Source organism: Pezoporus wallicus, unplaced genomic scaffold (assembly GCF_028554395.1).
Source record: "Pezoporus wallicus isolate ANWC-B61680 ecotype Strahan unplaced genomic scaffold, APGP_CSIRO_Pwel_v1 contig_5418, whole genome shotgun sequence".
NCBI lineage: Eukaryota > Metazoa > Chordata > Aves > Psittaciformes > Psittacidae > Pezoporus > Pezoporus wallicus.
The window spans coordinates 1,496,500-1,513,312 of NW_026640709.1; the positions used below are offsets into that span (position 1 = coordinate 1,496,500).

Here is a 16,813-nt window from a genome sequence, read left to right on the forward strand (position 1 = left end):
CTTTTCGGCAGTTTCATTTTCACATTCACCTGTTTTCTATTGGTTAGCATTCACTTTTAAGCAACAAGTTTTAAACAGTTAAGGACCCAGTGGATGAGTTATCTGCATTCCCTATTTATATTTCAGGGACCTGAAATAAATATTAAGTGGTATGTAAGAAGGGAGCACCAGACTTTGCAGAGCCATTGCTTGAACCGTTGTTTTTTTTTTTTTTTGCTATATTACAATTCGGGTTAAAGTAATTAAAACTTTTGTGAAATCAAGTCAACAAAAACAGGCTTAGAAACCCCACCTTTTCATCTATGATAACTTCAAATGATTAAACAATGCAAATACATTTGCTTTGATACTCTGAATTCAGGCCATGAGTATAACTACTAAGTCATCTGAAACACATAAGTTACTTCAACGAATCTTCTACTGCCCATTTTGCTACGCAAAGATGAAAGTACTGTACTACTTGTCCTCCCCTACATCATTAACTTTTGAACTAATTCCAAACAGTGACAAAGGAATACACATCTCAAAAACATTGAATCCTCACAGTTTAGAGAGCTTGGTAACTAAGTAAACTAAATTAGAGCTACCTTTAATGAAATACTGCAGAATTATTTCAACAGTTAGCCAGTCACCAACACATGCGTTCATCTGTAACTCTCAAGCAGATACAGCATATAGCATCTCCTGTCCATTCAGCAGTAAGGGGATACTGTAGGTGTACACATGAGCAGTTTCAGTCCCACGGGAAAAGCAGGAGATACTAGAAGAATGAAAGATGTTATAGAGGGATGGGAATATAGTACAGCATGACCACTAAGGATGTAGGGGAGAGGATAATGCAGAAGGAAATCAGAAGTGCAGAAGGGCAGGGGGCCCCACTCAGCAGAAATAGGATAGAAATCTGAAGAAAAACTGGATATGTCAGTCCTACTGTTCAGACAAAAACCTCCATTTCCTTTGTATTCAAAGCGTTGGGCCTTTACATCCTCAAAACCTTCCTGGTAACTCCACAAACTAAACTGCAAAGAAAGATTTCAGGTACAGGGCTGTTAAGATCATTTCTAAATTAGAGAGTGTGCCAAGCACCTCATAATTCCACAATTGGACTCTGCCTCCTAATTATTATTAATCATACAAATTAGGAAGTTGAGTAAACCATTTTAGTAAATTACTTTTGTCACCTACAGAATAACTGCACACATTAGATGAATGGTTAATAATTACCATCTGTATTTACTTAAAAAATGCTTAACTATTGCTCAGAAAATAACCGAAGGCTCCGAGAGAAAAGATGCCAAAGAAGTTGGAAGCGTGTGTTTCAGAATTTTGCACCTTACCTCTCAGCACTGAATGCAGACTCCGTGTCAATGTATATAACAGCCCCATCCAGTCCTCCCATGCATACAGGCAGAGTAGCCAGAACACATGCCATAATACAAAACTGAGTTTTGCCACAACCTGGTGGGCCAGTTATCTGGAAGAAGAAAAGATCAGTAACATAAACAAGAGATATCACATTCATTTTGAATTCTACTTTTAGGTAAGATCCATCAGTCAGAACACCTCAAAGTTTGTTCTACCAGCTACCAAAGGAGGGCACAGCCACAAAGAGAATGCAGCCCACAAAGAGCAACTTGCAGTTACTCTCGGATCTGTGCCTTGCAGTCACACTCATCACTGAAGAATAATAGTTCTTGAGACACAACATTATGTTTGCGTTCATTTCTCTGACATCCTTTATTATGTAACTTTCATATTTGAGGCTCCCTATTCCCATCCTCCTCTTACAGGATATTCGCCAGAGCCACAGCTAATTCTTTTCCATCTCCTTCTCTGTGTTACCTTCTAAAATAAAGCAGAATTGGAATAGTCACAGTTGACATTCACATGACATCAATGGCCTTTAGAGCTGAAAAAGTCCAGAGCTAATGAGTTCACAGCTGTAAATGACTGCTTAGGAGTCATCATTACCTTGGTTACAACCAGGTCTCCCTTGGAAATCACAAGTGTCATTACTTACCTTATAAAGACTGAATGTTCAGTATGGACCTCATTTATACATAAGACAAACTTTATCGGCCCAGAGACTACACTCTGCTATGTAGCATGTGCTTTGTCATTGGCATTAGCTCCCTATTACCATATTTCAAGAATGAACACCATTTAAGGTTCAGACCAGCTTGCCAATTTTAAGCTTCCACCTGCGCTGACTGAAATCTTACGTTAAGATTTGCACGTGCAAATACAGCACACTCAACTTATGTGAAATGGTTCCAGTATTATCCAAGAGAAAAGCCACAAGGATCAAAAGAACACATTGTTTGAAGAGAGCCACAGTTTCAGAGAGCAAGATTTTTCTACTAGAGATTGCAGCATGCTGTTCTTCATCCACTGTAGATCTTGCAGAGATTGTAAATGAATGCTGAGCTCTGTGTTCAGATAATCACATGTTCATCACTACTACAGTGGGTCTTTAAATACCATATCACATTGTCACTGCTTCTGGGAAGGGAGACAATGATATCTTAAATACTAAGAGGGCTAAAAAAAAAAGAAAAAAAAAAATCAGGAAATGTAAACTTGAAGCAACTTTAAAACCAAAGAGTAGTGAGTTCATTCTGACTCTAGTAGGGACTAAATAATAACGTGCTATAAAAGTAAGCCACACCAAGGAGGTTAAACTGCAAAACATAGCGTACCTTCTCAAAACAGCACTGCCAAAGCAAAGGCTTAAAAACAGAGCTGTTCTTTTAAATTAAAAAAGAAACCTTTCAACAGACACTCAAAATCAAACTGATTTTTGATCCTAAATGCACAATAGTTTAAGTACAAACACCCTTTCACCACAAGATACTACAGTATCCTTATAGTTTTGTTTTAAGCAGCAGCAGCATGACTTGGAGCACAGAAACTTTACAAGGAAACAGTGAAGGCCTGCATTAGCTACAGTTACACATTAAGCTACTGTTAACAGTTGGTTAAAATATCTTTAATCACTTTTGTCTTTAAACAAGGTCTGAAAACCAAGCTATATCAGTCAACCTACTCTAAACTTTAATGGAAGAGAAGCATTAGATGATTTTGTTTAGAAGCACACACTGCATTTAACAAATTACAGAACAGGAATCAGCCAATAATAATTTCTGCAATTATCTCTCCTCCATCTAGGGTACTTAGATTACAAAATATATCAACAACAGCAGCCACATTTTAATATTAACCCAGAGCATATATAAAAATTGCAGAGGCAAAACATATCCCTTAGCCTGTGATAGCCAAGCAATCTTACCAGCTGTTTCTAGTTAAAAAGAAGATTTGAAATGAATGAGGGGAGGTCATCAATCCAGTTGTTAAAATGTTCAGACAACTGTGCACAGACCTCATAAAACATTTGTAGTTTCAGCCTTGCCTGAGAGATGCATTGGAAATATTTATTTCAGTGACTAATGCAGGAGCTAATTCAGAAGAGATGCTGTAAAAATGTCCAAGAATACAAGCATCCTATCAGAGAAAGACAGGGAATTTTACAGTATGAGGTAGAATAAGGAAACAAGCCAATGAAGTGAGAGAAAATTTGTGTTCCCAAAGACAATACTTCATCTTTCAACAGCATTCCTTTAAAGGGCATCAAAATAGGTTTTTAAATAATCTACAGTAAACAATGTTAGAGAACTACCATATTTAATTGTAGTTAATGCTGGTTCAGCAAGTGTTCTGAACACTAAAATCTTCATTTAAAATAACAAGCTGGAATTCTTCTACCATAATTTAAACTGAATGTCTGTAAAAAGTCTGCTTAGTTTGTTTTATTCTAAATTTGCTCTGGAAGAGAAAAAAAAAAAAGAAAAAAAATCAAGTCCACCCAGATAGAAATGTGAAGACTGCAACCATTTTTCATTTATCTCTGCTAATAAAATATACTTTTATTTTTCATTAAGCTATATATTATTTTCTCTGGCACATCTGTACGGTTTGGACAAAATCACAAGGAGCTAATTCTTCTTCAGCTACCAGGGGATTAAACTCTTCAATATTCTTACTTTAATTTTTCCTCAGAGGAGTTGGCCAAAAGCTGACAGCTGACCACAAAATTTCAGCTATGATTTAATTTCCAACTCAAAACCTAATAGTGGTTTGGGAAAAAAATGGTCTGAGACAGTGTAACAGGAATCAAATCCCTCTGGCACTCAAAAAGCAAGCGGCTTTGGCTGTAGAAGTTACCCCCACAAGTCTTAACCCCGTGGCTCATGTACTCAAATTCCAAGTTTCCAACCACCCTCACTGCTGGGTAAAGTAACAGGAAGACAGTGATTTAGCCACGCCAGTCAGGAAGTGACTGCTGCATGCAACATATTTTTGAAAACAACTTCTTTCAGAATACCTGTCTAATAACAAAAAAGGGTAATCTGCTGGTCAGCTATGCTCCAGTAAATTGCAAAAGAGCAAATTAAATTATTACGTTCCAAAAACCAATCGAATCCGAAAAGAATGCAACCTGGAAGTTTTCACAAGCTGCAGTACAGCATCAAAGCAGCAGCAGCAGACACTTGTCAGCTTTCTACTAAAATTTCATCCAGCAGTCATACTAAAGAACACTTGTAGCGCTGCCAGCTACTTCAGAACTCATGACGCTTGCAACTATGCTTTAAGTATCTCCATAACCAGGCTTTAAATGAGAAACTCAGTTTCTGCAGAGTTAATTGTTCTCTGCCTTTACATTTGCTGAGAAACACTCAACACATGCCCTGATTACTTCACACATTTAGCACCTAAAAGGCTGCTAAATAAAAGCAACAAACTTTTTTTTTAAAAGACATCTTTAATATCTTAAATTAGTCATCTAATTTCCGGAGCCTACCTAGTTCTCCCTATAACATTTCTAATTAAACAGTTATTATGCATCAATATTGTCAAACTGGTATGAGGGTGCAACCAAGACCAAGCTACCGGTAGGATGCAGAGCCTGCAGTTCTAGGCTCATCCACCAGATGTCTTGTACAGACTTCAACATCTCAGACACGTTGTGAGATCACCTAGTGAAGGTAACTGCGTTAGGCAGGTCTCTATTTCAAACCAAAATATGTTAAAATACAAAAACAAACAAAAAAACCAAACAAAACAAAAAAAAGTTTGGGTTTGGTTTGGTTCTTTTTTTTTGGGGGGGGGGTGTCAGAAAAAAAATTCCAATGGAACACCTCTCCTGTTGCAGTGCTTTTCACTTACAGTTAGATAAAAGTTCAGCCTATCTTTGAATATATTCACTTCCCCAACTACTTTTAAATACATTGATACATACAGCGTATGACCGTTATTAAAACAGAAGTTAGTAACATTTTCTCAGATTTTTTTATATCTCAAACATTTTTTAAAACATTTATATGTTTTAAGGAAACACTGAGGAAAAAAATTGAGTATTGTGATAATCAACCACACTGAGAGGTATTACAAATTACAGAGCTCTGGAAAACTTAGCATTTGCATTTACTTCTTAAAGAGTGGTATTTTATGCCATCTCAGGAAAATTACATCGAACATCAATCTTTTGAGGTCAACTGCTTGCAGAACTTGCTTTCAAATAAAACAATAAATAAATAAATAAATAAATAAATAAATAAATAAATAAATAAAACTACATCAAACCAAAACCTAGAACTCAAAGGTTAGCTGAACTCCAGTAAAACTCCCAGCATGTCAACCACTACTTTTCCTGGATGGCCCTTGGAGCAATGCCATGTACATGGCAACTGGCAAGCTTAAGTCTCTCTGTGCTCCAGAGCCATTCTACCTGGTCTTCAAGCAAGAACAGGTCAGACAGAGACTGCACTGCTAGCCGAGTGATAGCTGTGCTTAGGATTAATATTCATGACATTCAGCAGCCTTGTAAGTTAACGGGATGGCTCTTCTGACTCGAAAGGATCACATCCACTTTTTTTAATTAGGGAAAAAATATTCCAGGATCCTTTAATGCAAACTTCTACACTCTGGCCACCTTAGTCAAAACTGCCAAGCCACAAGAAGGAAGGCAGAATAGATTGGGTTAACCTACAGAAGAGTGACATCCTTGTTTTGGGCACCACTCATAAGCCATTCACAGGCTCGAGGACAAATCAGCACATCACAAAAAAGGCAATCCCTGCTCTACTTCTTTCTCCTACCTGTGCAGTGGTGGCTCTCCATTTCAACTAAAGAAGCAGAACTCGGAAGTTTAAGCAGCCTAAAGACGTGGCCAACCATTCTCTGCCTCCACTGAGAAATAGTGGACCAAATGGAAATTTCATAAAGCCAGGTACCAGCTGCAAGTGAACACCATCTCTTTCCAAACATATGCTGTGCTATTTCATCAGCTGACTGCATGAACAATAATCCAAAATAAAAGGAGTCAAACTACACTCAGTGCGGCCATTGCTTTGCTGATAAAAATATTTTTAGGCACTAAAACCTAACCTCCTGCTGAAAGACTCTATCCTCAACAGCAGCACAGTTATTATCTCAGGATGCTACATATCCCACTGGTACGTATAACAACAGCTTGCTCTTCTTCAATGAAAAGAAATTTAGCCAGTCTTTTCTCCCAGAATTTAAAGACTTGTAGTACTCATCTTAAGATTAAATTCTTCCAATTTGATTTGCTTACAGTAAATTGGTAACAAAGCTAGGCCTAAATAGGATGAAAATAATAATTGTGACAGATCAATGTTAAGTTCATGGATGCTTTCTTAATCATTTTCATGAACACCTGAATGGTGTATTTTCCTGTACATCTTATAAAAGAGAAATACTTAGAATCTTTAAAAAGTAATATTCCCCCATTACCTATGAGTTTACTAGAGCAGAAGCTGTTATAGTCTAAACTCAGCGTTGCTTAAACACTAATATGCTCTAAGTCACTACACATTCCGTAAGTGTTTTCTGAGATAACAACAAACCTAGTTTTGATTATAGGGTGTGGAAAAAATATTTTCCTCAGAGTAAGATTTTTGTAATTTCTCACTTCTACTCCTCTACTGTGGTAATTTGCCACAGTAGACAAAGGAAAGCACTTGGTAGGGACAGCTAATATGCTCCTGGCAAAAGATGGTTTCACCTTATCTAAATTCAGAGCATGAGGCACACAAGACATTTCAGGCGAACAGCTGAGTTCAAAACTTTAGGGCGGCAAATATCTCTCACTGCATAAAACCAGTATCCACTGAGTTACGGATTCTGTCTCTACTAAGGACCTACAATGGATGGCAAAGTGAATAACATCAGAATAGGGCACACATTTATTGATATTCCAATATACACATTTCTCCACTTCCACTGGTAGTTTAGCAAATTCCTAAGGTAAATATTACATCTTCATGCTTTCAAAACACTCAGTGACTCCTATGAACACCTACACAAACCCTGTCTTTCCAGATTATAGAAACTATGCAAGTTACAATCACTTTCTGCAAGGCCACAGAGAAATCCAGGCACTAGAAGATGAATTCTTCCAGTCTTAGAAGTCCGTTGGTCTTAAAATAAAATTTCAAGCAAAAAGTAGTATTGCATCCAAAGTCCAGAGAGTGAGAGTTATAGACGTACATGCAGTTTGCAGTTTTTCAATGTATGTGCATATAATAGAGCCCTTAATTCCAGTCTCTCAACAAAGAATGTGTTATATATTTATTGCTTAAATTAATTATATATTACAGCTCTGTAAAGTCATTCTCATGACTATATGTGTCACACTTTTGTCCTGATTGCTTATGGTACCTTCATAAAAACTAATGACTTGGTAAAGTCAGAATTATTCTGTTGACGCGGAAGTCACGGACAACACAGAGACGATCAATGTGATCAAGTGATTGCCAAATTTATTACAAAGCCTTAACTCCTTATATACTATTTCTTACATGCAGTTACAGTGATTTGGCATATTATGATTGGATACATGTCTTGAAGACCCTTAGTGACTAACATGTAATTGGTTAAGCACAGGTGTGAGAACTTGACCTCGAAAGCTTGCCAACAGTCCACAGTTCTCATTAACTCAGTGAATTCCAGCTTCTTCTTATCTTGCTTGCTTAAGCTTCTTTGGGCCTCTCATGGCCTTGCTGTATCTTTTAGGATTATTCAGAGTTTATGTACCAATTATGCATTCTCCTGTGAGAACACTGTCTCCACATAAGTCAGTATTAAAAGGGCAGGCTCCTGATTCAGCACCTTGTGCTCTGACCACAAAACCACTGCAACTCTGCCACTGTAAAATCCAGCCAACAATTCTCCCAAATTTCCTGCAAAATTTTCCTACTTTTTAAAGGAAAATAACATCACCAAATTTTTTAATTCCTTCATTTTCCCACTTACCTGACATCTGGGGGGGGGGGGGGGGATGGGGTGGAACAGACACCAAAGAAGTACAGCCTCTACCAAACAAAAGGAAAAAGCTCTTCTCCTTGAAAAATTTTGTGTATGTTGTGTATAAAGCACCTGTCACAGGACAGGTATAAGGCACAACTGCAGGAAAATATATTGAACAAGTTACCTCTGTGAGGGATCCACAGGGCACTCCACCATGCAGGACTTTATCCAAACTATGCAGCGTGGTAGATAAAAAGGCTGAAGAGGGACTGACAGACTTCCTCAGTTTCATTTCATAAGCCTACAAGAGGAGGGGGAAAAGGCAAAAGTAAGCAAACACACAAATCAGAAAATATCTTTTTCCTTTTTTTTTCTCCTTTTTTTTTTTTTAATGGAAATCATAGAATCACAATCACAATCAGGTTGGAAAAGACTAAGATCATCAAGTCCAACCAAATAGCAAACTTCTTGCATTTACTTTCATCAGCCTGGAATGACTTAACACTTACCAGTGAGCAATCTCTTACTATGTTCAATTGTATTCCTCCCTTACCTCATCATCCTTCACATTTATATCCTATTTATAGTTCACGGAGTAAATGTAAAAGTTTATCGTGTCTTCCTCATCACGGTATTAAATAATAAGCCTTTAATAATGACGTGTCAAATGATTTCTGTGCTTCTATTCAACAAGGGTTGCCTTCAACCTGTAAAACTCCAACTTTTAAACAAGTAAACACTATACATGTCACTAGTGACCAACACAAAACACTACATGAAACCTTAAACCAAGAACTTCTTGGCCAACATTCATTACCAATTTGAAACTACCTGGATTGAAAGAAAGGCTTGCTAAAGATTCCAAGTCTCTGACCAAGCCTGGGGTGATCCCAAAGCCATTCATAATTTTCCACTTCTGTAAGGAAGGCTGGTCAAGAAGACAAGACAGGTATAGAGTAGAAAATAGTTGGGAATAGATTAAGATCAGAATTCTAGTTCATAAGTATTATTTTCATTCAGAGGATCAATTTAAACCAGAAAAAGAAGAAATAAAAAAATGCAAATGCTGATCTGGAAACACCAGAACATGAAGTTTCCAAAAGAAACAGGAGTTGCTTACATCTTGCAGACATATGCCAAAACTGATGCTGAAACTGACACATTCTTCAACCACTGAGCATCCTGAACATCAGAAGTTTGATTTGATCTAAAGCTTGTTGCTGTAGCTACAGTTAAGAGCTCCCAAAGGTTTCAGACTCCTGTGCCAAAAACAGAGATTCTCAAAGCCCGGTCACAGTGTACTCCCATAGCCTGCCATGACTGACCACAGTCTATGCCTTACAGAAATGCAGGCATCAGATTTACCCCAGTCTTAAGATAGTCTGCTGGGAATTTAGTGTACCATGGAAGCACCTCCATAGGATTCATCGATAGCTAGGTAAATAAACACACCATTGAATCCTATACGGTTTAGTCCATACTTACTGGGCCAGCAAGTGAGCATTTTTGTTGAAGCTGATCAGAAAGGCTTCCAGCTAGTTTTACCAGCTGGCTGAGGGACAATAGCTTGTACCTTCCTTTTTTTATGCTACAGTGTTTCCCTATGTTATGACAGGTAGCATATTAGAGTAATATTTGAACTTCATTCAGACCTTCTCTGTTCTTCAGTTCTACTGAGGAGAAATAAACTTGAAAAATAGTTTTCAAAACACAGAACAGGCCAATACAAAAAACAATGAATTCTACCTCACTCAAAAGGATCAGAGTTTATGTTCAGGTTCACCTTAAGAGTGAATACTGTACTAATTAAGAAGTATTTGCAACATAGTTCTATAATTTTTTTGTTCAACCTCTGACAGGACTTAAACCCCATAGACTGGGAAAAAAAAACAAACCCACAGAACATGGAGATTTCCATATTTAACCCAGAAAATGAGGGTTGAATCAGACTTTCAGTAAAAAAATAAAGTAAAATTCAACAGTTAAATCAGGAGTCCAAGTGAATGAAAAATTACCACATCCTCAGATGATCTTTTCAATATGGTAACTTATGTCAGTTTCTAAGGATTTTGTCATTACATCTCATTTCAGGGACTTACTTTTTAATTTATCTTCCAGTTACCAGATCCTGCTCAGCTGGACTCTAGAGACATCTAGTATAATTACCTTTTTCTACTCAGCATATCATGTGATCAAGTCACCCCTTCACTAACTTCTCTTGTAAGCTCTGTAAGCTTCACTCTGTACTTTATACTGTGAGGCAAGTTTTCCAGAAATTACAGTTCTATTTCAGATCTTGTCATACTCTTAAATTTTGCTTGGTGCTTCCCATACTGTATCTCAACAGTGTTTTTCCCTTATTTATAACTCCTATTATCTATTTACTTTTTTACTCAAAGGCATTGTCAAGCATTCTTGCTGTATCAGTCATGATGTTACATCAGTCACTCTCACTTGAAGTCCATTTGAAATCCTGTGTTTGCAGAGATTCAATCCACATACCTTAAAAATAGCCAACGTCCTCTGTTCTGGAACTACAGTTCCTTATTTTATGCATGTACATAGCTGGTTGTAGCTGGAAGTGTTCAGAAACTGTGCAGATGAGGCCCTCAGAGATACAGCTTTGTGGTGGTCTTAGCAGTCCTGAAGTAATGGCTGGCCTTGATGATCTTAACAGTCTTTTCCAACCTAGTTGATTCTATGATTCTACATGCTGACTCTGTATTAACAGTCCTTGACAACTGCTGTCTGACAAGCTTCAGTATATGTCCAGCTTCTTGGCAAAGAAATTTGATTGAATGCTGATGTGTAATTAGCTCACTTTTAATCCACTCAGTACAAGTCATATTAATTCTGCATATCACTAACTTTAACGCAGCATGCTTGTGAATTTAAAGTTTTACAAAGTTCCTACGCCAAATACACATCATAAACTTTGACAGGGCTTTTTTATTTTTTAAGAAATAACAAACAGGCTGTATTGACACAGGCCAGAACTGTCCATGTACTCTCTACTCTAAAAAGACCCCATTTCTGACATCTTTTCACTCAAATTCAAAAGAAAACAAAATCCTGCCCCTACATTGCACCTAACATGCATTTCCTCCTTGCACTTGGCCCAGTTAGGCTACCTGTAGCCTAAAACCACACTACAGCTCACTTACATGGATGGAACAAATCCTCAAGTTACCTTCAGTATCATTACACTTCTTGACACACATTTTATGTCTAAAAGCAATTTATACTGACGTTCTTATTCTCTGCTTTTTTAAACGTTCTTATTCTCTGTTTTTAAACAATGCTTTTGTGTTTTGGTTTGGGGTTTTTTTTGCAGGGTCCAAACCAGAAGCAATTTTTAGATGCTGGATTGCAAGACAGAATGACATATTTCCCTATTGCACTCAGAACTGATTCTGCAAGCCTGAGCAATCTCTTGAGGATATAAAGCCTAATAAAAGTCACTGCATCAAACTAAAGTGCCTCAGAGATCTAAATTTAAAAATAGAGGTATTATTTTATTGTGCAATTAAACTGAGACATTGCAAACCTCCCATGTAAAAAGATGAGTGACACTGTTCAGCTTTTTCCCAGAAATTGCATCAAAACCAGATGCAATCAACACGCACACACTTACTGTCTGCATTTTGGGAGCACAAGCTCGGCTGACTTTACAAAGAAGCTTCTGCACATCATAGTAGCTCTGTCCCGTCACTTTCATTAGCTCCAAGAAGGAACGACATAAAAAGTCCTGAAAAATGACAGAATAGATCAGAGATTACAACCTAGAAATCAAGACTGAGGACTAAACTGATGCAATATACACAACTAGATGGTAAACCCATGGAATGTATACTGTGGTACGTCATACACTACTATGCTATACTTCTCCTAACTTTCTCTGGTATCAGTATGTTAAAAGAAATTATATTTATAAAGAACATGGAGTCAAAGGACCAGACATTCAAGAGCTGTGTAATAAAATTGCAATAGCACCTTTTTGCCCACAGAAGTCTCTATCTACCTAAAAATAACATTCAAAATACAGCATGTCTTCTAGATCGCAGTCCTAGGCCTAGATCCTGCATCTGTGATGCGTATTATTGAAATATATATGGCCTCTTGGCTCTCTTTAGGTGAGCGCATTTGTAACAGCAACTTCAGAACATACTGCTGAATCAACCCATAACTAACAGTGTAACTTCACAGCCTGTTCACACACTAGTTAGACAGTATACATGTGTTTTGTTAAGTGTTCACAAATTAGTGTCTTACCCAACACGAGTAGTAGCTGCACACCCCTGCTAAAATAAAGCAACTTTGGGCTCTTTAGAAGTGAAGGTAGTAAGTACATAGAAGCTTAAATGTTTTAGTTGGGCATCTATCACTTTAAATCCGTATTTTTACAAGGCAGCAAGCCAGATGGAGTGTGCAATGCCCCTATTTTATAGAAAGTAAAGCTCCCTGTAAATTAAACCTCAAAGAAGTAAACAGTATATGCATGAAAACACAGAAATAAAAACCAAACCTGGACAAACAACCAACCTCCCACAAAACCTCTGCCCCACAAGTATAAAATAACCCTTTTACCTGACAGGTAGTGATCTGATGGCGACTCAGCCTTTCACACAGCTCCTGAGACAACCTCGCTCTTCTGAGTTTCTTAGCAGCCATGATTACCAGTCTACAAGTCAAACAAACCAAAACTTTGTAAGATGCTTAGAGTATGATATGTGGCCAATTTCACCCACTCCTGCTAAAGAACAGGAAAGCTGGTGCACTTGCATGTGTGTCTGTATATACGTGCTCATATAAAAAAGACTGTGATACACGTAAGTCTATGTTACATTATATTATCACTCTGAAAGCAGTTATGTTAAATTATATCCCCTCATATTTGACCATGTGTGAGATGATGCCAGTAGAGTCAGCAATGTTTACAGGACAGGTGATTTTGGGACATAAGAAAGCTGGAATTCACTCGGTGGTAAACTGAACAAGAACTCCTCATGCTATACTGCACTGGAAAGAAATAAGGTTCTCTTTGGATGCCTAAACACAAACAATAATCACAGTAAGTACTTAGCCCTATAACATATACTCCTAGAACACAACACTGTTCTGGTGACCCAGGATTAGTGACAGATGTTGAAAGAACAGGAAGAACCTGGAAAGGAGACAGCAGAAAGACTGAAGGGCTGGAAAAATACTTCAGCATGACTCAACATGGTCAAACTAGTCAAACACATATCATTCTATGTGACAATTTATGAAACAAACACAGTTAACAAGGAGCTCTTTATTTTAGCCAACAGTGTAGAAGAAATCAGAGGCCAAAGCTAAGCATATAACAATGAGAACTACAATGTAAATATTATTTTAAAATTGAACAAAAGTACCATTAATCCAAGGCAGCATCAACTGTGGAATATTCACTCACTCAAAATCACAGAATCATAGAATGGTTCGGGTTGGAAAGGACCTTAAAATCATTTAGTTCAAATCCCCCTGCCATGGGCAGGGACACCTCACACTAGACTGTGTCACCCAAGGCTCTGTCCAACCTGGCCTTGAATACCACCAGGGTGTTAAATTGTATTTATTGAGAGTCCTGCTTAAAGCATACCTGATTATTTCAGATAAGCCTTAAGGCTGTTTTACATAGCAGGTAAGATTGCACTGCCACTAGGAATCCTTCTCCCCTTAGCTCTCAGCCATTTGCATTGGTCCCTGTTTTTTCTTATGAATTACATACTACTGAACAAAACTCCACAGGACAGTATTCAGCCCAGTACGACCTAGAGCACAAGCTTTCCTAACCTACATGTATATTCAAGCATATAAGACTGTTTCACACGTATTTTTAGACAATATTCCTGGTATTTAATTAGCCCTAAGCTTAAGGAAAATAAAAAGGCCTTTACATGCCAAATTGCTACCTCTGCAGATGCAAAGGCCTCACATCTTCGCAAGATGGAAATTTCATTGGGCCCTCTACAAAACCTTCTTTAGACAGCAGGAAAATCAAAGTTTGGAGAGTTCCGTGCCCTTTGAGTTGCCAGCTTCATTACCAACTACACAACCTGCACGCTACCTCGCACATGATGGTGATTCCTGGCTTTACACATACACCACAAACCTCTGTCAACTGACTGAGGCGATCACAGTGGTCCCCCAGGAGCACTGCCCGCACCTTCGGCGGCCCCGGGACCGGCGAGTAGACAAGGACACCCATGAGGGGGTAAAATGCACATATACCGGCATAGACTTACACCAAGTGCTGCAGAGGAGCTTGGCATTAGCACTTCGCCCTGAAGGAGAGCACCGGCGGACACCCTCCCACCGCGCAGCCCAGGAGGCTCAGGCGCTCGCGTGCCCCATCGCTGCGGGACCCGCGCCTGACCCCGGCAGCGCCGCAGGCACCTGGAGTCCCGCTCCCGCCGCAGGGGCAGGGGCAGTCTCGGGGCGGGGCCGAGGCGGGAGGAGGGCCGCGTACCTCAGACCTTTCAAACGTTCCCGGCGGCTGCGCGAGGGGGCGGGGCCCTGGGCAAGGCCCTCACTCGCGATTGGCTGCCCTTCCAGCCAATCCCGCCGCACCCACGAGTGCCGGTGGCGTGCAGTGCATGCCGGGAGCGATACCGCCCGGGAGCGGGAGGGCGCGCTCCGCCTCCCCACCTCCGCGGCCTGTGGTGGCGCTGTGCCCCAGAAAGTTCTACACGTAAAGCACATAAAGCACCTACCGAACTGGAAAGCCTTCGGCATGGAGAGTGCTATCCATACCTTCATTTATAGTAAAGATGCTGATTCTTGTCGTCGAGTTGAGGGCTTACAGACATCAGGTCTGCTGTCAGGTGTGGGAGAAATGCTGACTGAAGAAGTGACCACCCTGTAGTGTGAATGTGACAGCATCAGTCAACAAACATGGCTGATACGACTTTACTAATGTCTGCAGGATGAGTTTTCCAAGTCACTCTACCTTATCCTAGAAAGCACCGAGTACTGTATGTATGTTGTCTGCATAATCTTTACAGTTCCAGAAATTAACCTAACTGAAGGAAAAAACGGACCAGTATTACCTGGGACGTTTACTGAAGGCCCGTGCTTTAACAACCGCAGGGCTGTAGCTTTTTGTGTACTGGAAAAGAAAGGCTACACCGAAGCTGTGAAATACAGAACACTTCAGCCGCTTTTCCAAATGTAGCAAGGAGCTGACTATCATGAAATGCCCAACAACCCTAGCATCAAAAAGGCTCAGTGGAATTAGTGTTTCCTTCATACCCTGAAGTGAGGGAGCTTACATGCTCAAAGAAGTACAGAGGGCTTAAGAACCTGGACAACGAGGAAGCAGCCCACACAAAAGCAACTCGGAGCTTTACTGGATAGCCAGCTGAACAGAGATAGAAGAGATGACATGGAGGAAGAGCTCCTCCTAGTGTAGTTGGCCTTTAAAAGTTCACTGGAAAAAACAACTCACAACTGAGAAAAGCTGCCTAAGGGAAAGCAAAGGATGTCTGTTGCTGGGAGTTAGTATCAGTGAAAACAAGAGGGCATGACCATAATATAACTGTGTCACAGAGCAGTACTTCCTGCTCCGCACAGGTGTAACAGCAGCCCTACCTTCCAACCAGAGCTGCAGGAAAAAGTAACATTGCGGTGCTGACTTTTGTCCCTCCCGCAAATGAACAGAGCTTCCCTTCACCTCCAAGCCAATAGGCTTCCTTCCCATCTTCTACAGAAACAGAATACCTGTATTAAACCAGAGAACTGTTTTGGGATTTTGTTGAGCGAGAAAAGCAAATCTTACCAAACAAGTCCTGCAGAAGATTTGAGACCAAAACCAGTATTCCCTGGTGCCTCTCCTGCAAGATGTATGCATTCTCAGTGGAGTCATGACTGTTCCACTCTCTACTTCTCAGATACATAAATATCCCTCTAAACCTACTGACGAATAATCATGCACTATCTTCTCTGTGTAACTTGAGAAAGTTACTGTTATATATCCAGAGGATAATCAGGGGAGTGTTCACATAGGCTTTGGCACTTCAGTGTTAGCAAGCAGCAGCACAGAAGGTAGTTCCACAGCTTCTGTATGTTTGCCGAGGACAGTCACTAGAGAGTCAGGGCTCTCTGCAAACAGCTCTGCTCTGTGACCTTGGTCAAGCCTTGTAATGACAGGGTATCTGCTTTACTTCTCAGTTTTGGTTTTACCTATTTAGACTGTAAACAGAGTAAGTAGTGCCAGCCCAATAGACTTATGTGTCGGGCATAATGCAGCAGAGAGCTGCTCTGGTCTAAGCTTTTAGCTGCTCCTGGAACTTTAAATAAGAAGAGATTAATAAAGCTAAGAGATGATTATAAGAACTGAGCTTCACCACATTAATGTAAGAAGGTCCTTTAAATCAGCAACACTGGAGCAAGACTTACAGAAAGGCAAAGCATAACAGCAACAAAGTCTCACAGAAGGAGAGTGCTCTCACATCAGACACAC

General features: G+C 39.5%; 1 protein-coding gene across 4 annotated transcripts in view; it reads right to left on the bottom strand.

Moving 5' to 3' along the window:
* RAD51B (RAD51 paralog B) overlaps nt 1-16,813 on the bottom strand; it is a 458,657-nt gene that overhangs the window by 402,324 nt on the left and 39,520 nt on the right. For 3 of the 4 annotated variants that reach the window (XR_008973584.1, XM_057420030.1, XM_057420028.1), the window contains exons 2-5: nt 12,916-13,009; nt 11,963-12,076; nt 8,513-8,629; nt 1,338-1,474 (exon numbers count right to left, since the gene is read on the bottom strand). Coding sequence is in view for 3 of the 4 variants with exons in the window: in XM_057420030.1 (XP_057276013.1) it covers nt 1,338-1,474; nt 8,513-8,629; nt 11,963-12,076; nt 12,916-12,999 (452 nt within the window). In the remaining variant the exon portion in view is untranslated. Of the gene's footprint in view, nt 1-1,337; nt 1,475-8,512; nt 8,630-11,962; nt 12,077-12,915; nt 13,010-14,597; nt 14,618-16,813 lie in introns of those variants that run through there. The other variant, XM_057420029.1, reaches the window with a different exon arrangement.